The sequence below is a fragment of the Ambystoma mexicanum genome, chromosome 2q (genome assembly GCF_040938575.1).
Source record: "Ambystoma mexicanum isolate Mex_15411 chromosome 2q, UKY_AmexF1_1, whole genome shotgun sequence".
Taxonomy (NCBI): domain Eukaryota; kingdom Metazoa; phylum Chordata; class Amphibia; order Caudata; family Ambystomatidae; genus Ambystoma; species Ambystoma mexicanum.
In genome coordinates this window covers 121,745,283-121,772,058 of record NC_090924.1, presented here as the reverse complement: position 1 = coordinate 121,772,058, position 26,776 = coordinate 121,745,283, and the positions used below count along the sequence as shown (strand labels likewise).

Sequence of the window (26,776 nt, the reverse complement as noted above, 5' to 3'; positions counted from 1 at the left end):
GAGACCTGTTATCAAGCTTCTTCCTGAGGAAATGTTGAGCAAACCTCTCAACATGAGGCAACACAAATCATTCTGTGGAATTCGAGTGAGTAATTACAAACGGGTTTACCATTTGGTCACCCATATGATCCGCTTCCCCAGATGTAGCTGGATCCTCAACCATCAGATCCATCCAATTCTCATGTGGGTTTGCGATGGGATCAACATTCAATAGTGGGAGAATCCACTTAACCCAATGCTGAGTTTCAGGATTCAACCACAGATGACGAGTCTTGGACTGTGGGAGAAACCTGAAGGTGTCTCACCTGCTAGTCCCTGGGGATCTGTCATCCAGGTGGCCAGGACACAACCATCACTTTTGGATCCAGTTCCAGGAGCTGGACCAGTGCTTGAGGATCCCCTGTATGAGGGGCCTTCAGGGAGTGGAAGTGAGACACTGGACGGCGAGATGCAGTATCCCATTCTCTGTGCACCTTTTCCCTATCATAGCAGGTAGGATACTTAGGAACTGAAACCGCCCCACCCCCTTTTCCGACACAAACACTTTCTCACAGGCAGTACGTTTTCTCTCACAGTGAGCTAACACCCGAGCCGTATACCTGACATGTCCCAATACAATGGTCAGGCAGGATCAGGCAATTGCTGATCATTACACACACCTGACTTCCATAATACTTCTCCCACATGGATAAAAGACAGTGCATGAGAGCACACTCTGAGCAAGGCAAAGCACACAAAGAAGCAACAGTTCCCTTGACCTTTTCAGAGAAAGACTGTTACTTTCATGAGCCTTCATAGGACTCGGAATCAAAGCTGAAGAAATCTGCATAGTGTGTCGGAGGTTACCCGGGGCTCTCCCACGTCGATTGCCAATGCGGGGAGGGGCGTTTGCCACTGTTGCACTGTCCATGGCTCCTACAAAAAAGCAGCGCCATTGAAGTCAGCACAGCCGGTGAGTTGGGGGGGCTGATAACAGACCGGTCTGTGTTAAAGCCAAGGTTGCAGCAGCAACATTGTATAGAGAAAACTGAAAAGAACAGTGTGTGAAGCGTATGTGACAAGTAACGCAAATATAATCAAACAGCAGATGAGTGACTGTTAACGGTATCTGTCTTGGCTTCAAAAGTTCTGAGTGATCTAGCACCACATGGGTGCTCATTCGAAGGTCTCTGTTAGGTATCCAACTCAGAGGTGGCAAATGTAAAAATGTAAAAAAAGAATTGTGAAATCGAAGTGGTCCTGCAACGGGTCAAGCCAAATCCTGTGCACATTCAAAAGTCTTCAATAGTTGATGCTAACTCAAATTGGTCCGAACTCGTCCGAGGGAGGCTAATTGTGTAAGAGGAAGGATCTGAGCCCGGCTGAGGGCTGAGGGGGTTCCGGGGTGAACCGTGAATCCCCCGAAAAATAATATTCTATGAACATTGTGAAAGGGAATCTGAGCCCGGAAGAGGGGCATCCAAAGTGATAATCGTTGTATTAAAGGGATATGAGCCCGTCTTTGCGGGATCCAGGGTGAATAGTGAATCACCTGAATTGAGTACTTGTAAGAGGAAAATAACTTTTCGTTTGTTTTGTTGCATCAGGCCCTCTGAATCGAGAGACTTTGATAGGTAAAGAGACTTGGGCACAGAAGGCCCTGATGCTAGTGATTGAACTGTGTCCTCTGCCAAAGAAGCCAGAGATTGTACTACGCTTCAGTGAACCACCTTGGCTGTGCTGAAAACATGGGGAAGGGAGGCCAGCGAACATCCTGACATTTCATTTTTGTGAACACTTCTTTCTTTTTTATAAACACTACCCCCCACGTTATTTGTATTTAGAGGAAAGGATTGGAAATAGTTTTATTTAGTATAGGACCTTTTATTTTGACAAGACCCCATTAGGACTGCGTTATTATTATTTAATGGTTGTAGCTTCCTCCCATCTGTAGATTTAGGATTAGATAGGTGTTCATCATTCCGTTGTTGAAATTCAATAAACACCCTTGAACTGTGGTCACTTGTGTCTGTCTTATTGTTGATACCATGCCTTCCTTACAACTGGGAATTAGAGCCTTTTGTGCTGAATGGCTGAATGGAGTCATCCCCTCTGCACGGGAGCCTAAACAGTGATCCCAAAGAACCCGCCACTGATTCTCCGACCAGCGTCAGTCCTGGGGATGCTGGACAGATTGTCCAAGGGGATTCCGTCCAAATGGCCATCTTGGACATTGTGTTTTTTTTGCCATTTTGTGAGGCCTTGAGGGGATCCCCATGTCATTGTGCGTCCAAAATCACCCTCATCACGACCGTCTGCCAGAACTTGACGTACTGCTGTGGCCGTTGACTACAAAACTAACAGCCGGTGTCCGGTTAAAGTTTCGGCTACAAAAGGATTGAATGCAATAGGGTCGACGCAATAGGACCGAAAACAAAAGGGTTGAATTTTTTTTTAAATTATATATATTTTTTTGGGTTTCGGTATAGGTAAAAAAAAGTTGTTTTTATCACAAAAACGGTGTTTGGGGGGAGACCCGCCCCCCAAAAAAAAAAAATGTAAAAAAAAAAACTTTTTTCGACCCTTTTGTTTTCGGTCCTTGTCATTCGGTCCTTTCACCTATAACCCTAACAGCCATATCTGCAACAACCTTCTTAATGGCTTTTCCCACACTTCGATCAAAGGTCTCATTACAAGCCTGAGACCGACCATCTGCTGTGTTCAGAGACTCTGGACCCTCCTGAGGCCTGCACCACAACCGACCCGCTTGTTTTGGCCGGCATCTTTTTTCATCTTGAGCATGCTGCCCCTTGGCCTCTGTATCTTCCCTGTCCCTCTCTCAGCCATCCCTCCTTCCCTCTCACACCCTCTCCCTCCCTGATTGTCTGATGCTTCCAGGAAGCACTTCTAGCTGAGCGCCCCTGGGCCGCCTCGCCCGGGATTCCGGCTAAGGGCTTAGGCAAAGGGCACCTCCTTGGACACCTCCATCACCTGTTCGCCATGGTTAACCCTGCCAGGCCCTAACCCTGTCCATCGCTTGGACGATCATTTTTGGTACTCTTTTCATTTCAGTAGATCTGCATATGTTATTCTAGCTGTAGACGTGCCCAGCTTTCCGGCATCTCAACCGCAGAAAGAAAACTGTAGGCCTGTAATTCCAGAGTGAATTCAAAGATCTATCTAACGCTGCCTCTGACTTTAGCCACACTAGAACTGTAATGGTTTAGATAACACTGCTATTGAATTTAGCGTTGTTACCACACCACCACCTTTACTATGTCACTACTTTCATTTGGCCCACAGAGTGGGCACGGGTAGATCTGATGCCTTGTCACCACGTCACTATTAGTGCAGCACCACTACTTTATTTAGCCCCAGAGTGCCCAATCTTGATCCTGCATCGTGATGCCCTGCCACAGTTGCTTTCCACCTTCCAGAACTCCAGGATCGGTGGGGTGATGTCCCCAGCCTTTGGTGCCTGTCTCCCATGTTGGTCGGCCAACCCCCAAGTCCAGCAGTGGTCCCAGTGAGCCCCGGCAGCGTCCCCCTCCTTTTCCAGGGGTCAAAGCTGTAACGCAGGCTACCCAGAGGTCCAGGACAGTCGGGGTGATGCCTCTGACCTTGGGCGCCAGTCTCCCATGTGGGCCAATCGTCCCCAAGTTCAGCAGTGGTTTCAGGGAGCCCGGCAGGGTCCCCATTCCTTCTTGGAGGGGAAATATGTAACAGAGCCCAGCCAGAGTTGTAGGATGGCCGGGGTGATCGCCCCGGCCTTGGGTGTCTGTCTCCCTTGTTGGTCGACAGCCCCCAGGTTGAGCAGCGGTCCCAGGGAGGTCCGGCAGGGTCCCCATCCCTTCTCCAAGTGAAGAGCTGTAACACAGCATAGCCAGAGGTTCAGGATGGTCGGGGTGATGGCCCCGGGCTTGTGCGCCTGTCTCCCTTGTTGATTGACTGTCCCCAAGTTCAGCAGTGGTCCCAGGGAGCCACGTCAGGGTCCCCATCCCTCCCTGTAGGGAAAACCTTTAATGCAGGCCTGCCAGAACTCCAGGATGGTTGGGGTGATGGCCCCGGGCTTGAGCGCCTGTCTCCCTTGTTGATCGACCATCCCCCAGTTCTGGGGCAGTCCCAGTGAGCCCCGGCAGGGTCCTCATCCTTTCCCAGGGGCCAAAGCTGTAATGCAGGCCACCCAGAGGTCCAAGACAGTCAGGGGTGATGTCCCTGGCCTTGGGCGCCTGTCTCCCATGTTGGTGGACCATCCCCAAGTCCAGCAGCGGTCCCAGGGAGTCTCGGCAGGGGCCCCATTCCTTCCTGGAGGGGAAAGATGTAACGCAGCCCAGTCAGAGCTCTAGGATGGCGGAGGGTGATGGCCATGGCCTTTGGTGCCTGTCTCCCTTATTGGTCAACCTCCCCCAAGTACAGCAGCGGTCCCAGGGAGCCCCGGCAGGGTCCCCATCCCTTCTCCGATTGAAGAGCTGTAACGCAGCCTAACCAGAGTTTCAGGATGGTCGGGGGTGATGGCCCCTGGCTTGGGTGTCTGTCTCTCTTGTTGGTTGACCGCCCCCAAGTGCAGCAGTGTTACAGCTTCTCCCTCTAAGGAGGGATGAGGACCCTGCTGTGGCTCCCTGGGACTGCTGCTGAACTTGGAGACGGTTGACCAACATGGGAGACAGGTGCCCACGGCCACGGACAGCATCCCCGGCCGTCCTGGAGCTTTGGCCGAAGCTCTCGCAATGAAACAGTACAAAACTGTATCAATTTGTGATGATTGGCACACATTCTGTCAGGGTGCCTATTTTGACAGCAAACAATACACAATTACTATGGAGCTCATTTCCTCTGTCAGAATAGTCACCCTACCAAAATGTATGCAAAGTATTGAACAGTTTTATTGTTTTTGCTCGGGCTGTAGTGGAAAGGTAGGAGGCAGGTTGGACTGGTTTGATCCGCTGTTGGAGGAGGTGTGGAAGATCTTGGGGCACTGTGTGAAGTGTATGGTGGTAAGCAGTGTTGTGTTGTGTATGGTGTAAAGAAGGCAGGTTGGTGGGTTGTGGGAGAATTAAGTGTATTGTACAGTGCCCTAAGCAGTGCTAGGTATGGGGACTTCACTGAGACTTAGTCTTCCTTTCTGGCAGAATCTTTTTTTTTTTTTAAACAATTTTATTGATTTTATTCAAAAAACGAATCCAAACTTACAGTGGATGATGTATAATAGCAATCACAAATAAACTTACATTGCTATAGTCAAATACACTGCATCTCTCCCCTTCATCCCCCTGCCCCAGCCTACTCCCCCCGTTTTCAGTCTCTCCCCTTTACAGTAGGGATTCCTCTTCAACGAAACTCAGTGGGTCATGCGAAAGCCCAAATAATGCAGCAATCAATTGCCTCCAACCCAATAGGGTTCTGGCTTCTTCCTCTGTTTCCCCTTTACACGCTACCCGCCATACCACAGTTTCTGCCTCGGCCCACTTCTGCACATCCTTCCACCATGTTTCCATTTTCGGTCTGTGACATGCCTTCCAACCCATCGCAATTCTCCTCTTTGCCAGGACATAAGCTAGGTCTTTCAGTTTACTTAAATGCTTAAGCTTACGTGATCTGGGAAAACCTCCTATCAAACAAGCCCATGCAGTATCCACCTTCATATGGATCCCTTTGCCTTCCATTTTCTGCGCTATTTACCCCCCCAGTAGCTCTCTATCAGTGGGCACGCCCAAAACATGTGCACCATTCCCGCATTTTCTTCATTACATTTAGGGCACACCTGATGTCCGTTCTTAAATTTAGCTATCTATTGAGGCGTCAGGTATGCCCTATGGGTTATGTACAATTGTATCTGCTGTAGCCTCGCATTTCTCGATACCTTTTTATGATATCCTTGTGCTCTCTCCCACAACCCATCACTCATTGGGGTTTCTACTACTTATTCCCAGTCCAGTCTAAGTTGCACCACCTCCTTGCCCGCCTGGGACATTATCATCTCATATAGTCTGGATGTTTCGTGTCCCCCTTATGCTATGTCATATATCGTATCTATAACGGCGTCCGGCTCTTCCGCCAATACCACTTCCAACCAGGTGTCTTTAATTCGTTGCACCACCGCATGGTACTTGATATACTGCCCACCATGCAACCCCATTAGTTCCACCAGCTCCCCCAATTCCAATATGCTACCCTCCTGCCACACATCCTCCATCGTTGCTATCCCAACCAGTTCCCAGTGCCTTCTAATCATTAGCCTTAGCTGCTTTTCGCTTCCGACCACAGCGACCAATGTGATCTGTGGGGAGCACGGGGATGGTTTTTCCATTAACAGGCACGCCCTTCTCCATATCCTCCAACCAAGGCTCATCATCCCCGGGCGGCCTTCCAACTCCGATTTGGGCAGCCATATCATCTCTTGCAGAAAGTATGGGGCGCAGTCCCTCTGAAACAGCCCGTGTTCTAAGGTAGGCTCATCTGAGAGCCATTTAGCCATGTATTGTAGTTGACTAGCTACATAGTAAACCTCCCAGTTGGGTAATTGAATGCCTCCTCTCTTGTATGGATTTTGTAATTTCCACAGGGCTATCCTGTTCCTCATCCCATTCCATAAGAATTCCCTGCATATGCCACTCAGCCTAACAAAACATGTCTGGGGTATTGAGTATGGGATGTTCGCGAAGCAGTGCAACAATCTGGGCAGTGCCACCATCTTGAGCATTTCCCCTCGTCCCATCGTTGCCAGGGGGAGCTTTGCCCAAAACTTCATGCTACTCTCCAGTTTCTTAACTGTTCTTTCCGTGTTGTGTTTATGTTCAGCTTCTACCGTGTGCTATATATCTACTCCAAGATATCTGAATGTGTCAACCTCCCACAGTATTTGTAGAATCGGCAACTGCTCCAGCGGGAGCCCTTTATACCTGCCCAGCGGCAACATGCAGGACTTACTTGGATTCACATCTATGCCTGATAATTCTGCAAACCTCTTCATCACTTCTACTATATATTGGAGGTTCTCTTCTGGGTAACGCAAATATAGTAACATATCATCTGCATACAGTGAAATTAGATGTGGCGTCTCCCCAACGACGATGCCTATCGCGTCATATTGCTGCCTTAAATAAATCGCCAGGGGTTCCAAGGCTATGATATACAGCATGGGGGACCATGGGCAGCCCTGCCTGGTACCTCTGCCGAGTTGCCATCTTCACTCTAGCAAGTGGTGCACTGTATAGCAGTTTGACCCATTGGAGATATCCTGGTCCCATACCATAATTGGCTAGAGCCGCAGTTAACCAGGGCCATTCAACTGAATCAAGTGCCTTGATCGCATCTAATGATACTATCGCCATCTCTCTTGCGTCTCCGTTGGTATGTTCAATGACTCGGTGGAGTCGCCTCAAGTTATTTGAGATGTTTCTATTCGGGACATATCCTGTTTGATCTGGGTGTATCAACTTATTAATGACCTTCTTTAGTCTATTCGCCAATACCACTGTCAGAATTTTGCTGTCTTGATTTAACATCGACAGGGGCCTATAGGAACCACAGTCGCTACCAGGTTTATTGGGCCTGGGAAGTGATATAATGACCGCTTCGCGTAAGGATTCCGGTAAGTGCCGAGCTTCATATGCTTCGTTAAGCATCTCAAGCAGCGGGGGGGGGAGTACCTCTGCTTTATATGCTTTATAGAACTCGCTTGGGAGTCCATCCGTTCCCGGGATTTTGCATGTGGGCAATTGCCTCACTACCTCTTCTAATTCCTCTAGGGTGATCGGGGCATCTAGTTCCTCCCTCTCCTCTGCGCTGATCTGGGGTAGTCCGATATCTTCCAATGTGTCTCTTATCTCTGTACTGCTGCTGCCTGCTTCATCCCTATACAGGTGCCTATAATACTCTGCAAATTCCTGATTAACCCCCTCCTGTGTGTCTATTGTGCTCCCATCTTTTCTCACTATCGTTCTAATTGGGGGCCTAGGGTTCTCGTTTTTATATAGCCATGCCAGGACTCTCCCCGGTTTGTCTCCCCCTGCGTGCTGTCTCTCTATATACTTTTTATAATTAAGATTGCATAATCTTTCGCAGTATACAGCACATTTCTGTTGCAGGCCAAGGACTATCTCCGTGTCTTCCTTAGTATTGCTAGCCCTTTCCGACACCCTTTCTAGCTCCGTTTCCGCTTCCCGCAGATCAGTCAGGATCTTCTTCTGCAGTCCCCCAGACTTGGCTATGGCAATCCCCCCTCACCACCACCTTAAAGGCCTCCCAGAGTGTGCCTGCCGTCTTAACACTGCCTGTGTTAATCTCGAAGTAACTTATTATTTCCTCTCGCACGCAGGTGCCATGTGGGTATCCTTCTCGTCGGGGGTTGGTATTGCCACACTAACATCAGTGACAAGTGGTCCGAGAGGACCCTTGCTTTATATTCCGCATGCGTTATTTCAGCCATTAGTTCATGCGTGACAAACATGTAGTGTAGTCTAGTGTATAGGCCCTGGGGGGCCGCATAGTGTGAGTACTGTCTCTCCTGTGGATGGCGTGACCTCCACGCATCATCTAGTCCAAAGTCTGCCAGTAATGACTGCAGTATCTTGGCAGCCGGAGTGGGTCTGTCTACCTTAGTGTCCGATCTATCTATTTTGGGGTTTATCACACTATTAAAATCACCCCCCCCATAGCACCGCCTCCCCCACGCTACCACTAAGTTTGCCATACAGGGTTCTAAAATACGCTGCCGTGTCTTGATTCGGGGCATAAGTATTTACTATACATATTTCTTTATTTTCCACCAGTCCTTTCATGACCACCATCCTGCCATCCGACTCCGCTACCGAGCCCAACAGTTGGAACGGGACATGTGGGGCCACCCATGTACTTACCCCTCTTGCATAAGCTGAATATGCTGCCCCTACTACCGTCCCTTTCCACTTCTTCCGTAGTACTTCCAGTTTCTCCTCCATTAAGTGAGTTTCTTGTAACAAGGCTATGTCCATTTTCTGCCTTCGCAGGTACATCATAACCTTGTTTTGTTTCAGATAGCTGTTGTGCCTCCTAACATTCCAAGTAACTATCTTAAGGTTTCCCATGGTTCATATAGTTTTTCCCAGAGTGTAGGCTCACCCCCCAACTTACCACCCTCCTCAACTACAACAAACCACTGCACACCCCCACCCCTGCCCTCCCCCCTCCCTCCCCCACTTCGATCCCAACTCCAACAAATGCCCAGCTCCATCCCTGGATCTCGGGCCCTCCCGCGTTTGGTTCTGCTCTAGGAAACCCAGGCCCAGACCCCAGCGGGGTGTAAACCGGACTACCAGTGACCTAACTAAGCTTCTAGTTATGGGGTTGTAAGGTCATGCTCCGTATAACTCCTATACTAATATCAAGGTTTCCAGTGCCACCGGATCATGTTTATGACTGTGGCTCCAAGCCTACTTCCCCACCAGTTATATGCAGCTGCAACACATAGGGTGCCCCAGACGCATATTGCTTATCTCCGCCTCTGTCTTCCTGGACATCCGGTTCTTGGGGGCAGTTCCGCGCGTCCAACCATCCCATGGCTTCCTCTGGGGTGTCGAAAAACCAGGTTCTTCTCTCATTGAATACCTTTAATTTCACTGGGTAAAGCAACATGTACTTATGGCCTGCTTCCCTCAGTCTCCTTTTCACGGATCCAAAGTTCATGCGGTTGCGTTGTACCTGCAGGGTATAATCCGGGTATGCCGTTATTTTCGCTGCCCCTCTTTGAATCGCGCCACCCTTTCGAAAGTGCTTGAGGATCTTTTCTCGGTCTCGGTAGTTTAGGATCTTAGCGATCAATGGTCTTGGGGGGTTTCCTGGCAGCGGCTTCCTCGTCAGTGCCCTGTGCGCTCTCTCTACCGCGAACCCTTGGGACAGGGCTCCCCCAGTTATCTCCTGCAGAAGCATGGACTCGATGTATTCCGTGGGGTTCGTTCCCTCTGCCCCTTCTGGCAATCCGACAATGCGAATGTTGTTTCCCCGAGTGCGTCCTTCCGCTTACTCCGCCCGGTTTTCCAGGTTACCCACACGTTGCACTAGGGCATGAAGTTCCGATTTATGGGCCGCACAGGCCGCCGTGTTCGGGCCTACCTCTTTTTCCAGGTTCCCCGTGCGCTCCGCCAGTGACCTTACGTCTTGCCGGAGAAGGTTAACGTCTTCTTGCACTTCTCCCACTTTCAGTTCTAGTGCGGCTTTCAGTTCTCCCATTGCCAGGCCCAGTTTAGTCTCCCAGGCCACCTTTAGGTCTGCTATCGCCGCAAGAATCTCTTCTTTGCCCATTGTATTTGGGCCCCCTTCAGGGGTCTTGTCTTTCTTCCTGGCCCCTTCTGCGCCTGGTGGTGTTTTTGCAAAATCGTCCAATGTGGGCTGTTTGCCTTTCTGTCTAAGGGGTTTGTTAGACATTGTAGTGCTCGGAATGTACAAGCAATTATTGAAACTTTAGTTACTATGCGGGACAGATTAAGAGGGAAGGGGGCAATACACAGCACTTCCCTAGGGTTTGAGACCCGCTGGCTGGCCTCCACTTATGTTGTATACAGTCTTCAGTTTAGCCGTGATCAATATACAGTGGTACCAGTGAGGAGCGTGCCCGGTGTCCCCAAGTACAGTTTCCAAATGATGCAAAGCAGTGGAGCATGACCACCTCAGCATGCTCTAATCTCCACCATATATCAGGGCTGTATCCTTCCAATGCAAAGAGGCTCCCAGCGCCCGCAATCCTGCTTACTGATGTTGGTTTAACCGTGGCCACGTGGTGCTTGCACTCGGCTGTGCCTCCGCTATATTGTCTCCTGCTCTCGTCGCGGGGATCAAAGCACCAGAGTTACCTTTTATTTTATGTCCATAGAGCACCGGCCACACCAACGTCTGTGCTGACTGTCATGTACCGGCCTGCTCCCCTTTTTTCGTTTGCCACAATGTTGCTCCTGCATTTGCGCCTCACGGGCGCTCCCGACTCCGTGTTATGGCTGACTGGCAACCTTCCCCTCAGCTAAGCAGCTGGGCAACTGCATACATGGGTGCTATTCGCTGGAATCACCACCCACTCCGTGTTCATTTGGCCACGTCCCCCGGCTTTTCCATTGTTAATTATCAGTCCATACTTTGCGTGCCCAGTGTTTCTTCTGCCTTCCGCTGCACTGTCGGAGCGTATTGTGGAACCCGACGTGTGCACTCCCCAGCGGATCTTGTCTTCCCAGCTCCGTCCGTCACTCGGGAGCCACGTTTCCTGTTCCAGTGCACTCTGCTGCTATTCGTTTCTCCCCGCTCCTCCGTTCAGGGTTCCGGAGGGCTAGTTCCACACACGCGCGCCCTCTGTTTATGTCCCTCTGGGAGATGCGGCGTCCCGGCAGGGGCTCCCCAGTCTTTCGCCCGCCTGCAAGCTCTGTGCGCACCTCACCCTTATTTGCTTGGGGGCCCGGGCACTCCCATCAGCTTCGGTCCACCGCCAGTCTCCTTTGCCGCTGCTGGGCTGTCTCCGACACAATGTATACACCGCGGCACCGCGTCAGAGCTCCTTCATCCACCTACGCCGCCTGCCAGCGTCCCGGGCCAACCAGTTGCTCGTGCTTTCTCCAGCTGCGCCGCGTAGTTTCCTTGTCTTGTCAATCTCACATGTCCCTTTGTTCTATGCCGCCGGCCATTTTGGTTTTCTTTCTTCTGCTGGATACATTCGTTTCGTCTGCCCGTAATTTTGTATCCACAGCTTCTCCAGCTTTCAGATTGCTTCTATGCGTGCACCTGCAATTCATGCCTAAGACATGCCGTTACTGGGCACCAGCGATCTATCTTTGCACTGTTTTATCCAAGGATCGTTTCGGATTGGCAGGAGCTCCACAGGAGACACGTCCCTTTACATGGCCTCATAGCCACGCCCCTCTGGCAGAATATTACTCCCATTTACCTTCCCTGAAACCTTGCTATCACGGTGTAGTGCGTGAAACTCTCCTTACCACCGTGCACTACAAACTGTGGGCCGCAGGAACAGAATCCTTCACTGATTACAATTGTGCCAGCACAACTATGCCATTGGCACAAGGTGACATAATGTGTCCTTCACCTCTTTCCCTGAAAAGTATGTTTCAATTACGTAATGACCTACTGTTCTCACACATGTGAAGTGCATATAAGATTGGGGGAAGTGTGTGTCTGGGATTGTTGCAAGTGACATGTTTTAAAGCACTTGCTGTGCTAATGGATAAACTGTACGTCTGGCCCTATTCATGTTAGTTTTTCATGTTTCCATTTCCTAGTGAGGATGAGGGTCGTGTGGATTGTCGGGCACTCTTTCATCCGAAGGGCTATAGCACATTTCACAGGCGCAAGCACATCTGGGTCTCAGAGGGATGGTGTGTGATTGCACTGGTTTGGTGTCGTGGGAATGCGCCTTCACTAGCTCAGAGGAGTAATCTGTGATGCCCAGGCAAAGGGAGATGTTCCACCTTCTTTCCTCATAGTGGTGTATATGGGAGGAAATGATATGGCTTCTATGGGACGGAAAGGGGTACGGGAACTACAGATGGCTAAACTGGAGTGGATTTCATTAAGGTTCCCAAACACTGTGGTGACTTGGTCACAAATGAATTCACGGTGAGATTGGAGAACTCCTGGGAAGGAAAAGGCCATCAACTCCTTGGTGAGGAAACTTAATGGCGAGCTGACAAGACTGACCAAGGACAATGACAGAATTCTGACAATTCACCATAGTTTCATCAAAGGTGAACTGATGTTTCATCGAGATGGAGTGCACCTTTCTAAGAGAGGCATGGACGTTTTCATTGAGAACATTATGAACTTTGTCCAGACATTATGTTGGGGTGTTGGTGGCTAGGGGTGGATCCCAACAATTGATGGACTTATTGGGTCGTGTGGTATGATAATAAAATGTGACTAAATCTGTTGACAGTGAGACTCTGACTGCATAGCACTTTGTTTTGGTGGAATATCAATGTATTCAATATGTCAGTGCTGCCTATTTCTTTGCAAAGCATCACCACGTTTAGCAGCTTAATTCCACTTGCTGGCCCTTGCACTTGTTCCGTCCTTGTGACCTTCCCCCTTCACAGACAACCCTATGTGAATGAGCCGGGGCTTTTGTGAAAAGTGTGCCAGCAATTGTCTTGAAGGGCCTGCCATGTTCTTTGCTCATCTTCACTGTCTGCATCGAGAGCTCCTCTGCCTTTTCACCTTACCCAATTACAACATACATTACAATGTTGCTTCTCACCTGCATTTCCCATCCACCATCACCCCATGGGGAGTGGAAGGTTCCCTGCATGGTGGCTGTCTTTGAATTGGTAGTGTGGGTTCCATCCTCTCCCCCACACTTGTAGTTGTGTAATGTATGGGTGAAGATGACATCTTGCTTAGAATTTTTGTTCTCTTTGTTGTAGGTGCAGGTAGTTTGTAGCAGCCTAACCAGTTGTAAGTAAGCAGTGAGATGTTCCTATGCATTTCACATGTTAGCAAATGGGTACTCCTTTTTTTGCGTGCTGAGAGTACATCACATTGCAGAGGGCTGCTACAGTTTGTGAGCAGATTCTGGACATTTTGGCGTAATTGTGTGGTCTTGGTCTCTGGCATTCAATACCACTTACTCTACTAGTTCCATACTTTGAGAAGCAAAGATACTTATTGGTTCAGTCTTTATCTGTTCTTTGGGCAGTAAAGGGTTACAACGCGACAGTAGTCATGGCTTCATGTCAGATGTCTAGTGAGGAGGCTTTGGCCTTATAGATGCAGTCTGACTCGGAGCAAGGCACAGAACCGGATGTGGAATCTGAAACAGAATCTGCTTTTGAGGGTGCGCAGGCAGTTGATTCTGGAAGTGAGTTTTCGGTTGAGGCTAGTTCCACCTCCTCATCTGATGAGGAAGAGAATGAAGGAGGACATGCACCTTGTCTGACACTTCCCACACACAGGTTACCTGCAAGGTTGAGGGAACATGCAGGACGTGCGAGGAATGTGCCAGGTCATGACGTGGGTGATGAGTCGGACTGGGTGCCTCCAGCAATGGCTCAGCCTATTGTGCCACCTTTCACTGAAATATCAGGGTGCATAGAGAATAAAGATGGTTTTCAGCCTATTGACTTTTTCAACGTTTTTGTGGTTGATGGGTTCATTTCAGATGTGGTTGAGCAAACCAATTTGTATGCTGAACAGTTCTTGCGGTCACTGGCTCCCACTCTGAAACACCATTCCAGAGCACAATCTTGGGTTCCAACTACAAATGTTGAGATGAGAAAATGTGGGGGTCTCACTCTGCTCATGGGAATAGCGCCAAAGCCGTCTCTCTTACTATTCTGGCCTACTGAAGTCGTATTTACAACTTTCTTTATTCCAGCAATGAGTAGAAATTGTTTCCAAGCACTAGACAGTATGTTGCATTTCAATGCCAACTGGGCAGCATTACCCAGAACTGACCCAAATTGTGATAGGCTGTTCATAATTCAGCTATTTCTGAAGCACTTTACTCATCGATTTTCTGAGGTATATGTTTCTAGCAAGAATATATCCATTGATGAAACATTGGAATTGTTCAAAGGTCGGCTACTTTTCAAGCAGTATATTCCGAGCAAGAGCGCATGATATGGAATCAAGGTGTACATGTTTTGCAAAAGTTCCAATGGGTATGCCTACAACATGAGATTCTACACTGGAAAAGACGTTGAGCAAAAATCCTCTGGCCTGCCCAGCCCATTTAGGGATAAGTGAGAAGATTGTTTGGGATCTTGCCACACCATTGTTCCACAAGGGTCACCATTTGTATGTGGACAATTTCTACACAGGAATACCACTCTTCAAGGAATTGTGCAATGTGGGCACACTGGCATGCGGTACAATCCGCAGTACCGCAAAGGCTTCCCCAGACAACTTGTGTGAAAGAAGCTGGACAAGGGAGCATGTATGGAATTGCGGTGGGATGAACTGTTGGCAGTAAAATTCTGCGACAGAAGGAATGGGTACATGTTAAGTACTATTCATGAAGTACTTCACTTGTCACTGTGCATGGGCAGGCTCAGCATGTGCAGAAGCCTAAGTGCATTCTGGACTACAAGTACATGGGTGGAGTAGATAAAGCAGACCAATTGCTTGAGCCATACCAGGCAGCATGCAAGTCTTGCATGTGGTACAAGAAGTTGGCCGCACACATTATGCATGTAGCTGCATACAATGCTTATGTTGTATACCGTGCAGCTGCTCCACAAAACAAACTGTAATGTTTGAACTTTGAAAAAGAAGTTGTAAAATCACTGACCACTGTCCATGTACGAACTCCCTCCTTTCCAGAAGTTGAAGATGTGGCAAGATTGAAAGGACTAGTGTGCTTACGTGCAGGGGGACCCCACACTCTGGACCAGGGAATTACCACAACAACTTGCACTGAAAGAAGATCTAGAGGAGATACTTTAGTAGATCTGTATCATAAATATTTAGAATGATATGATCTGATTGAGTATGGTTGTTGAATGAATGGATTCTGCCGTGCAAGAATGATTAATGCCATGTGCACTTTTTTAGATGTGATTTTACTTGCAATTTAATTGTTGTCCTTGTTAATGATTCATTTTTATTTATAATTGTTGTATCATTCACAGAATCCTTCAGGAATGTGAACTCTGCTTTCAAATTGCAAAGATCAGACTCCTTCTGTTCCAGCAAGCCTGCTAGATTTTCTTCAGCTGCTTCGGGAGGTTGCTCTTTTGCTTCAATTTCTGGACACTCCAGCTTCTTTGTGACCTCCTCGATACGAGCAAGTAGATCAAGATTTTCCTGCCTTGCCTTCTCATTTGCACTCTTCATATCAAGCAAATCCCTCTGCAAGCCTTCTTTTTCTGATAGAGTAGCTTCCAACTCTTTTTTTAAAACTACTTGTTCTTGTGCATAGTCCTCAATTAGAGACCTTAGCTCTGCACAATGGGCCTCATTTTCCTCCTGAAGTCGCTCCATATCTTGTTGGAGCAGAAGATACCGCTCATAACTTTGTGTAACCATGCAGAGATGTTCGTCTTTCAGTCTAGCAATGGATTCATCTACAGCTTGAAGAATAGAGTTAATTGTGTTTTCCTTATCTTCATCCAAAGGCATGCTACCCATTTGCACTAGACAGCCTCTAAGGTGGGATGTTATAAGTAATTTCTGCTGCTGGTCTTTTTCATATAGTTTGCTTAACTCCTCATTTGCCTCAACCGTAAACTGCAATTTATTTTCCAAGCTCTCAACTTTATTTTTAATCACTAATAAATCATCCCTTTCTGTCACAAACCGGTCTATGTCAATAGTCATCCTTTCATTTTCCTCCATAAGCCTTCCCACCTTAGAATGAAGAGCTTGAATCTCAGACGACAGATTTCCCTCATTAAGCAATTTTTGCTTTTGGTCTTTTTCATACAACATGCTCATTTCATCTTTTTCAACAATGACCAACTGCAATTTATTCTGCAGCGTCTCACATTTTTCTTTAATCCCCACAAATGCCTCCCTTTCTGCCATGAAGCTCTCAATATCACTACTCATCTTTTCCTTTTCTTCACATAATTTTTCCACTGTGTCAAGAAGGGCTTGCACCTTGGTTGATAGATTTTCCTCATTAATTAATTTTACATGCTGATTTGTTTCTAACAATTTACTTAACTCTGCCTTTTCCTCAATTGCCAGTTTCAGTTTGTTTTCCAGTTTTTCAATCTGTTCTTTAATCACCAATGAACCATCCTTTTCTGACATCACCATTTCAAAATCTCTAGACATGGTCTCCTTTTCTTGAAGCAGCTTTCCTATTTGAACATGAAGTGCTTTTATCTCAGATGATAGCTTTTCTTCATTTAATATGTTATGCTGCTGTTCATTCTCATATAATGTGTTTAAGTCTTCTTTTTCCACAGTAACCAGCTGTAATTTATTTTGCAAGTTCTGAAGCTGCTCTTTTTCTTCACGAAGCTGGAGTACTTCATTATTTAGAGCTTGTGCATCAGACAAAAGCTTCTCCTTCTCATGCATGAAGCCTTCCATACGTTCCTCTAACTCTGCTAATTTCTGATAAATTTGGTCCTTTACTGTTATAGTTTCTTTTAGCTTTTCCATACACTCTTCACGCTGTAGCTTCAATTCATTGTTGTCCTTGGTAACGGCTTCAGATTTTTGTTGAAAACCTAAAGCCTGGGCCTGCTCCATTTCACACATATTTCGGACCTTGACAATTTCCTCACGTGAGGCTTCTAGTGCGATTCTTATATCGTTATTCTGAAAGCTAAGATGGCGGATTTGTTCTTCAAGTTCTATTAACAAAGCATTCTTCTGCTCTAAGGAAACCATCATCTCGTCATTGTACTTCTGTAAAACATTTAGTTGTAGTACCAAGTCTTCACACTCTGCTTGCTTGGCAGATAGCCCCTCCACTTCAGCTTTCAGTTTATTTACAGTTTCTAGAAGAACATCCTTTTCGTTGTAAGCCGATCTGAGTTTCTGCTGCAGTTCCTGGACATCTGTTGCCTGTTGCTGCTTCAAAGCTTTGAATTCGCGACTGATCTTTCCTGCAGATTCTCCAAGCTCATCTTGTAGTATCACAAGGGTTTCTTTCAAACCCTCATATTGTGCTACAGCTTCTTCTTTCTCATGCAAGAGTCCACCGCACTTATCCTTGAGAACATTAATTTCAAACATCAAAGAGGAGGTTTCTTGTTCTGAACTTGACATGATTTTCTCCTTTAATGTTGACATTTCTTTTTTATGTTGGTCCCTCAAAACCAAAACTTCTTGATTGTGCCTACTTCTGATTACTTCACAATCTTCATTCACACTTTTCAGCTGCAGTTGCAATTTCTCTATTAGACAACTATAGTCTTCCTTAGCAAGCTGCAGCTCATTGATCTTAAACTCCAAATCCTCCCGTTCATGAAAAAACTCATCTTTCATGTGCTGGACTTCAAGCTCAAGCTTTAGCCTAACGTTATTTGTGTAGGTGAGTTCATCTTTTAACATGCTTTGCTGTGATTCATAATTCTTAATTACATATTCCAAATGATTCACTTTGTCTTGAGTTTCAGTTTCTAAAAATGTGAGGTTCTGTCCCTCTGCAGTCTTGTTCAAGTTCTCTTTATGGTCATTTAAAGTTCCTTTAAGGGCAAAGATCTCCTGCTCATTCTTAACTTTATTTTGATGCAACTCCTCCTGAAGACTTTTTTCTTTTGACAGGTAATGCTCAGATATCTCATGCATGAATTGTTTTACTTTCTGCCTTTCCTCTTCATAATCTTCTCCATGAGTTTGAAGCTGACAAATTAATTTGCATATTTCCTCTTGGTGGAAAGACTTCAGTTTCAGAAGCTCCTTTCTGAGATCACCAATTTCTCTCTGGTGGTGAACCAAATCAGCCTTTTCACATTCTTCTCGACTTCTAATTTCAATGTTTTTATCTACTGTTAATGCTTCCACCTGTTTATTTAAATTCAAAATGTGCTCTTTGTAAGTGGATCTCTGTTGCTCAAACTTTTTCTGCAGTGTCTTTTCTGCTTCTTCTCGATTACTTTGCAGGGCTAGCTTATCCTCAAGAAGAATCATTTGATCTGCCGACTCGTTCAGTTTTTGTTGCAGTGTACAAACTTCTTCCGTATGGTTCGAGTTCAATGTCTCAAGTTCCTTTTTTAAACAATCAATTTTTTTGAGGTGGTCTGTGCTCAACTCCTCCCATTGCTCTTGCTGTTTAACCATGTTATCTATGGTATCCTTAGCTTCCTGTTTGAGCTTGCTATTTTCTTTTTTCAACGATACTAAATGCTGCTGAGCTTCTGCCTTTTCCAAAAGAACAGCATCAAGTCGCTCTGTCAGAACCTGAATCACATCTTCATTTCCTCCAGCAAGCGGTTTTGATTTCAGCTCTTCTAATTCTTTCTCCAACTCTGTACACTTGGACTTTACTTTCTGGAGGAGGAACACCTGCTTCTTAGCAAATTTTATGAGCTCTTCCTTGGGGAGCGTATCCAGCTTTGACTTCCCTGTTCCTGGAGGGGTGGGGGAAGAAACCGTCTCGTGGCCAGCATCCTGCTCCATACTGAAGTTGAAAGAAGGAGAACTAAGTAGCCTCTTCTGTTCGAGTCTTCACAGCATAGCGCTGTCAGTGTATGGTTTGTGATTACTTCCTATTAGAGAAACGGACCCAAGAACACGTCCTCATTATGCGGGGACACTTTACGTTCCAATTGTTGTATCATTCTAAATAAATATTTATGATACAGATCTACTAAAGTAACTCCTCTGGATCTTCTTTCGTTGCAACAAGATTGAAAGGACGACACTTTACTGATGTTGGTCCTGCCGTACCCATGAAGATACGACAATACAGAAAATGTTAGGTGTGCACAAAACAGGGAAGTAAAGGAGGGATACTCGAGTGTACTGTCCTCAATGCCCTTCCATGCCAGCCCTCTGCCTACAGCCTTGTTTTCTTTTGTATCATACAAAGAAGAAGTATTGTGAGATCAAGTGATTTCCTGGAATGCCCATCATTCCTAGAAAGGAACCCATAGGCTCTCAATTTGTGCAGGCCTTAGAAAGGAACGCCACTCCTCCCTGCACTGGAGGCATGCCTTCAATAAGAATGGCTCAACATTCCGACTCACTTCACTTTGGTGTGCCTTGACAAGCAATGCTAGTCCTGCTCCCTCCACTTCAGGCCTGCCTTGGAAAGGCACGCCACTCTGGCACCTTTCACTTGAGGCCTGCCTTAGAAAGAAACATCTGTCTAGCTCCTTGGTGGGGAGACAAACCTTTGTTTAGCAGTGGGCGCTGGCTTGGTTCAATGGTTCAATTGGGAAAGGGGTCATGTAGTAATTGTCCAATCCTTTGGTCAAGTGAGGTTTGATTTTATTGGTGAAAACAGCAAAGATAATATCTATAATTATTCTTATGCCAATTGGGTGTTACAAAAAACAGCCGACGTGCGTTTCAACCTGGGTCTTTATCAAGGCAGTAGTCCGATGGCAGCAGGATTGTTTTTTGGTGCCTGTGGCTGGTGGCCCAGTTGGGGTTCCAGAATGGCTGGGTAGCCTGGTCTTGGCCGGGATCGGCATTGCGTGTTGTCTCGCTCAGTTGCGGGGTGCTGTGGTCCTAACCATTCGGGAACCTAGGAGTTGCTCCCAAGCCAAACCATGTGCCAGTTGGCAGGCTAAAAAACAATCAACAATAAGAGAGGGTGCGCAGAGGACCTTCGGTCCCGACAGCAAAACACCTGAACCTACTGAAACTCGTCTGTCTAGCTCCCTCTGCTCGAGGCGTGACTTGCAAAGGAATACGATTCAAGCTCATTCCACTTGAGGCGTGACTTTGAAAGAAACTTCAGTCAAGCTCCTTCCACACAAGGCGTGCCTTAGACAAGAAGTAAACACCATTCCGGTTCCCTTCCCTTGAGGCTGTCACGCCCCTGCGGAGACCATGGTCTCTGTGGCATAGATGGTCTCTTAGACGGATTGCGGCCATCTTTACTCCCAAGATGGCCGCCGCTACGGATGGTGTGGGTCTAGGTTTACACCAAGACCGCGCGGTGGAAGGACCGCCCCCGGGCTCCGGAGCCGGTTCATCTGTTCCTGCAGACAACGCGCGGACGCGTTGCTACTCTTCCACAACAACGCTTTGTGAGTTCAAAACTAGGATCTATTGCTTACTAGTTTGTTTGTCACTCCTTCTGTGTAATTCTACCCTTTTCACTCACCTATTTTCAGACCTGACTCCTTCTCCCAAATCTTGCACGACATCAGAGACTCGAGTGCACTCTCTCAGCCTCACTCGTTACAAGCTGAACCTCACTGATCGGTTTGCTAGTGAGAACTTCTCCCTGGCGAGCGGTATGTGAGAATTGATAGTCCCTTGTAGAACCGTGGGTTAGAACTAGACCCAGGATTGACACCTAACATTATCTCACCTCTGCAGAAACAGGGATATGCGGGGTCCGATCCGCAGCATTGAGATTTGAGGATCATTCTCTTTCGGGAACGTCCACAAGGTTACTCCTATCCGAGTCTTATCGGAAGATCTGCAATATAGCTCGATAAGTGGTGTCCCCTTTCCGATCAGGTACTCTTCGTTTTTCTCTACCCATATTCTGCTTTCTAGTTTCCCTTCTTAAACTTACCACTTTCCTCTGTCTTTATTCAGACGGCTCCCCTTCAGCGGATAGTCCGGGTACCAAGAACCTCTCCAGACAGACGACATCCATCCAGAGAATCGACACAGGGTTTTCTTCCCCAGAGGGTTTCCCTGGGGTCCTTCCCCTCCTTACTCTTTGTATTGTGGGCGGAGGAAGGGTCTCGGGGAGGCACTCATTCTCTACCCCTGTCGGAATATTTCGGAAGAAGGCAGCTTAGGAAGGAGAACGACTGGTGTTTCTCTAAGGTAACCTTTTGGTGTTATTCAAATTTCTTGTAAATTGTCTAATTATTACAGAGGCATAAATTAGAAAGGAATGCCACTCCAGCTCCCTTCACTCGAGGCGTGCCTTGGACAAGAAGGGAACACCATTCTGGTTCACTCCCCTTTAGCGTGCCTTGGTAAGGCATGCTAGTGCAGCACCCTCCAATTGAGGCCTGCCTTAGAAACATCAGTCAAGCTCCCTCTCCTTGAGGCATGCCTTAGAAAGTAACGTCATTTCAGTTGCCTCCACTGGAGGCGTGCCTTGGACAAGAACGGAACACCATTCTGGTTCACTCATATTTGACGTGCCTTGACAAGCAATACTACTCCACCTCCCTGCACTTGAGGCGTGCCTTGAAAAAGAACGCAAATCCGGCTCCTTCCACTTTAGGCATGCCTTACAAAGGAACACCATTCAGGTTCCTTCAACTTGAGGCGTGCCGTGGCAAGCAATGGTAGTCCAGCTCCCTCCACTTGAGGCGTGCTTTAGAAAGAAACGCCAGTCACGCTCCCGCCACTCGAGCGGTGTGTTGGACAAGACAGACACACCATTCTGGTTCCCTCCATTCAAGGCATGTCTTTCAAAATGTGTAAACGCCACTTTGGCTCCCTCCCTTGAGGCCTAAGTGTAATGAAAATGGTAACAGGACACCATCTATATGGCGGTGGTGTCTTGTATAACTCGTACCACCCTGCCATGATTTATTTTTACTACAGTAAAGGTCATGTTTTGTGTGACTGAAATGTCTTCCTTTGGAATTACTTCGATATGGTTGGTGTGCGTTTGAGTGAGGTAAAGCTGCGTTGTACATGCAGATGTGTTTCTGTGAATGCACTTTGCCATCACTGAAGAAATGATTACAATGTTAGTGGATGTGTATTTAGTGTGCATATGTTTGCAGATATGGATGGTTCAACATGATTGTTCAATACTGGCATACTTGCTAGGCACGTACGTCAAGTTGGTGTGAAAGACATCGCCTGGAGACCAGGTAGCCAAGTGATCAGATGTCCACTTGCTATGAGTGTGCAGATACGGTTGGTGGCACGTGACAGTTGAATACAGGCAGAGTTGATATGCAAGTACGTGAAAATGGTGTGCCAGACATATCTTGGAGACGAGGATGTCATGTGAGCGGATGTCCACTTGCTATGCGTGTGCAGATACGGTTGGTGCCACATGACATTTGAATGTAGGCACAGTTGATATGCAAGTACACGAAGTTGGTATGAAAGATATCGCCTGGGGACAAGGTTGCAATGTGAGTGGATGACCACTTGCTGTAAGTGTGCCGATACGGTTGCTATGGAGCTAGTGATTTGGTAGACTGCTTAAGTGGATGGCTAGTGACTGAAGACACGAAAGATGTATGAATGGCCAGTAAAAGGGTTGGTGCCTTGACGCAGCTTTACTGCTCACAGAAACTTTGTTGCATGTGCTAAATCCAACCCTTGTTCTTTTGCACTGTGAACTGTATGTATGAGGAGAGTGAGCAAAGGTGCCTGTGAAAGGGTTTGACGAGGAAAAACAGGGTAGAAGTGGGCACTACACAGTGATTCTTGTATTCCCAGAGCACTTGGCATACAGAGGATTTTCCCATTTTCGCCCAGGTGAGGACATCCATGCATATGAGGTCTGGCTTTCATTGGGACATATGTGGAAACCAGGGAAGGTAGGTCAAGTGTTGTTGGAGGTGTGTTTTGGTGGTTTCCTGTTGGAAAATGACTGAAAATTGTGTTTTTGATTCCTAAATTTTGTACTTGTTGAATGGGCCCCTGAGGGACCCTCAAGTGTGGAAACAAGGCACCATCACCACACACGAACTGATACGCCAGACACAAGGTTGTATTCCCAAAATCTAGGGTTTATTACAAAGCAAATAGTCTCAGTTGGCCAACTGGGTCCCACGTCCCGTGACGTGTGTTTCCAAACCTCGGGGGACGCAAGAGAGTGAGAATCATACAACAGTTACATATATACAAAACAAGCATCTTGTAATCAGTAGTGACACATCCAATACCGCGACTAATACATTTCCTTTGAATTGGGCACGATGATTGACAATGGTGACGAATATGACACCTTCGAATATTCATTTAGCAACAGTTTGCAATTTTCGCGAGCCTACAGACACAATTCTTTGTTTAAAAGAACACAATGCTTCTGTTCTTGCAAGCAAGCTGCGTGCAGGGGAGAAACACATTCCAGGCCTTACTATCTCCTAGTTTCTATTCTAGTACTGGGGGTCAACTTGCTCTCCAGGGCTCAGGAAAGGGGGGCCGCAAAGAAGAGCATAATTCAATTCATTTAATGTTCGTTTGTAGCATTTCTACTGTGTTTTTGAGACTAGCTGGCACCTGTGTACTGATTAGGATGCCTCGGTGCTTACTTCCAAGGATATGCGAGGGAGGAGACCGGGCATTTCTGTCTGGTTACTGCGTTAGGTTTCAACATGTCTCTCGCGTCCTTGCTTTATGCACTAGTAGAGCAGAATAATATTTCAGCAAAGCAGTTTAACAGAAGGCAAAAAGCAACGTTAGAGAAAACAAAATGGCGATTTCAGTCACCTTTAAAATGGCTGCACTTTAGTCAAGCTTATGGCTATATATTTCTAATACTAAACACATGAGGCGGTTGGTCTTCGGCCAACAAAATACATTGCCTTACGATCGAGGGGTGTCTACTTTTTCTGGACTACATTGTGGGTAATAAATTCTAGGGCGACTCGCGCAAGTCAGACCACTTTGGATTCCCACGGGTGTCTTCTTTTTAGAAATGCATGGGGTTTCCAGTTTTCCTTGGTGGCTGTGACACCCCAGGGCCAAATCTGTAGGTTGTTCACAAGACCAAAATCCTAAAAATGTCATTTGGTTTGGTAAACCAGGGGTTTAGCCTTTTCCCTTTGTGCCTAGGTAAGCACACCCACACACATGAGGTACCGTTTTTGCCGGGAGACCTGTGGGATGGTAGGACATGTGCTGTTGCTGACGTGTTTTTGTAGTTTCCTGGTGGCAAATGTCTGAAAAATGTGGGTTTTCCCTACATTTTGGACTTTGCCAGGCCTTGTGGGTAATACATTCTAGGGCGATTTGTGCAAGTCAGACATCTTTGGATTCCCACAGGTGTCTTCCTTTCAGAAATGCATGGGGTTCCCCGTTTTCCTTGGTGGCTGCGATGCCCCAAGCCCAAATCTGTGGGTTGCCAGCAAAGCCAAATCCAGTCTTCCCCAGGGCGCTTGATGTACCAGTGGTTTAGCCTTTTCCCTTTCCACCCAGGTAGGTGCACCCACACATGTAAGGTACTGTTTTCATCGGTATACCTGTGGGAATGTGGAACGTAGGACATGTGTTGTTTCGGTGGTTTCCTGGTGGCAAATGTCTGAAAATTGTGTTCCCCCCCCCCTACATTTTTGACTTTGCCAGGCCTTGTGGGTAATACATTCTAGGGCGATTCGCAAAAAGTCAGACTTTTTTGGATTTCCAAGGTATCTTCTTTTCAGAAATGCATGGTGTTCCCTGTTTTCTTTAGTGGCTGTGACACCTCAGGCTCACATCTGACCCATGAAATCAAATACAGTCTTCCCCAGGGCGTTTGATGTAACAGTGGTTTAGCCGTTTCCCTTTGTGCCCAGGTCAGTGCACCGACACATGTGAGGTACCATTTTTATTGGGACCCCTGTGGGAAGGTAGGATATTTGCTTTTTTCTCTTGGCTTTTATAACGTTTTCATACATTTGATACTGCACTTTGTTACGCAACCTTTGCATTTCCCAAATGTAACCTACATTTAGTCACAGCTTTAGGCACTGTACGCTTTTGTAATCTGTACAAGTCCCCTATCTTTCCAAAGGTCTGCCTGTGCTCTTTCATAAAATGTATGCTTGACATTCCTCACCACATTTGTTTTCCTTATTTTCAAATGCTAAGTACGTCTGTTAAGGCCGTCAGCATGCATACAAATCCTGTGTACCATGGCTCCGTTTTTGGCTTGTGGTACTGCTTATTTTGTGAAACATTACGAAAAATGTGTGATTTCCTAGAAGAGTCTGGGGGGATTATATCGGTGCATTGCTTTTCTCAATATTCACAGAAGCCATTACCTTGCAGTTCCAAACATGTCCAGTAGATACCTTTTTCCCTGTAATTGTTACCCATTTTGTTTCCAAACTATGGGAATTTTACCTACATAGTTGTTGTCTGATCTGTGCAAATGACCCCATTCATAAACTTGGATTGTGTTTACTTTCCAGAAATGTATGCCTGTCTGTTTTCCCATTCAGCTTTCCTACCCTCTTTCATTCGGTCCAAGCATGTCCTATTGAAAAAAAGGGAAAAATCGCCTACCTCTCACAAAACTGATTGTAACCTTATAAACAATCTTTTTTTACCACTCAACCTGTTCCTGAATGCTTGGAAAATGGTGAATTCAGAACAGCAAACCATTCGTCCTGGCTCTTACAAGGAAAAAACCACATGCTTCTTTGTACCTCATTTTATTGTAATTTTCTGAAAAAAAAGAAAATGTAGTCCCTTTTTTATTCCCGCACACCCCACACAGCAAACTTGGAATGCTTGGTGACGTTATGACCGCCTGTATGTGGGAAGGGTGCAAATTTGGCCGAGATATCACTTGTAAAAGGGATTGTATGCCGACATAACGAAATGTCCAAAAAAGGGCTCAGCACTCGGAGGGAAAACCCTCAGCAGTTAAGAGGTTATCTTCACCCAATGGGGACATCCACCTCCAGGCCTGTTTGCAACAAACCTAAACGCACAATGCCCAGACTTTGCATCCGGGTTTCCCCAACCAGGGTCTAAGGGGAACGCCCTGTGAATGAGTTGGTCAGGGAATTTGCCAACGCTTTTCCACCAACACCACTCCTCGACAAAACAGTGAACAAAATGCTCCAGGAACAAGTCCCACTAGTCCTAATTGCTCCAATGTGGGTATGACAACCATGGCTTACACACCTACTCAAACTAGCAATGTGCAAACCAATCCAACTTCCCTGCCCTTTCAACATGCTGTCCCAACACATGGGGACAACACTTGTTAGGAAAGATTCCTCTTTACTGCACCTTTCCTTCCAATTCTATAGACCACCAAACATTTTGCTTTTATTTTTCTATCTGAGCTGTTCTTTTTACAGTCCTGTGAAGCCTAAAGCTTCACTACACTGGCTTTTGCTCATCTGTTATGAGGAAACTGACATGTCCTTCTGGCTGTCAGCACTGGGAAACATTGTTTCCCTTAGTCTAGTTACTCTGTTGTGACTTTTAGTAACTTTTTATCAATTGTGGTAATATTTTATCCTTGTACAATGCATCTTACAATGCAGTACAATGGGGTACACTTTTTGTTTTGCCCTAGACTAACACTCAGGATGTCTGGTTACTC

At 46.7% G+C, this 26,776-nt stretch overlaps 1 protein-coding gene and 1 long non-coding RNA gene across 2 annotated transcripts in view; one reads left to right on the top strand and one right to left on the bottom strand.

Annotated features, from left to right (window-relative positions):
- The window catches only part of LOC138569225 (uncharacterized), a 154,635-nt gene that overhangs the window by 84,542 nt on the left and 43,317 nt on the right, over positions 1-26,776 (top strand). The gene's annotated exons all lie outside the window — the stretch shown is intronic.
- On the bottom strand, positions 15,475-19,105 carry LOC138570322 (GRIP and coiled-coil domain-containing protein 2-like). Its single transcript, XM_069649105.1, has one exon. The coding sequence runs from the start codon at positions 19,021-19,023 to the stop codon at positions 15,475-15,477; it is 3,549 nt and encodes a 1,182-aa protein (XP_069505206.1). The 5' UTR covers positions 19,024-19,105.

Coding starts and splice junctions, on each gene's coding strand:
- LOC138570322 (XM_069649105.1), bottom strand. CDS start 19,023: ATGGAGCAGGATGCTGGCCACGAGACGGTTTCTTCCCCCACCCCTCCA.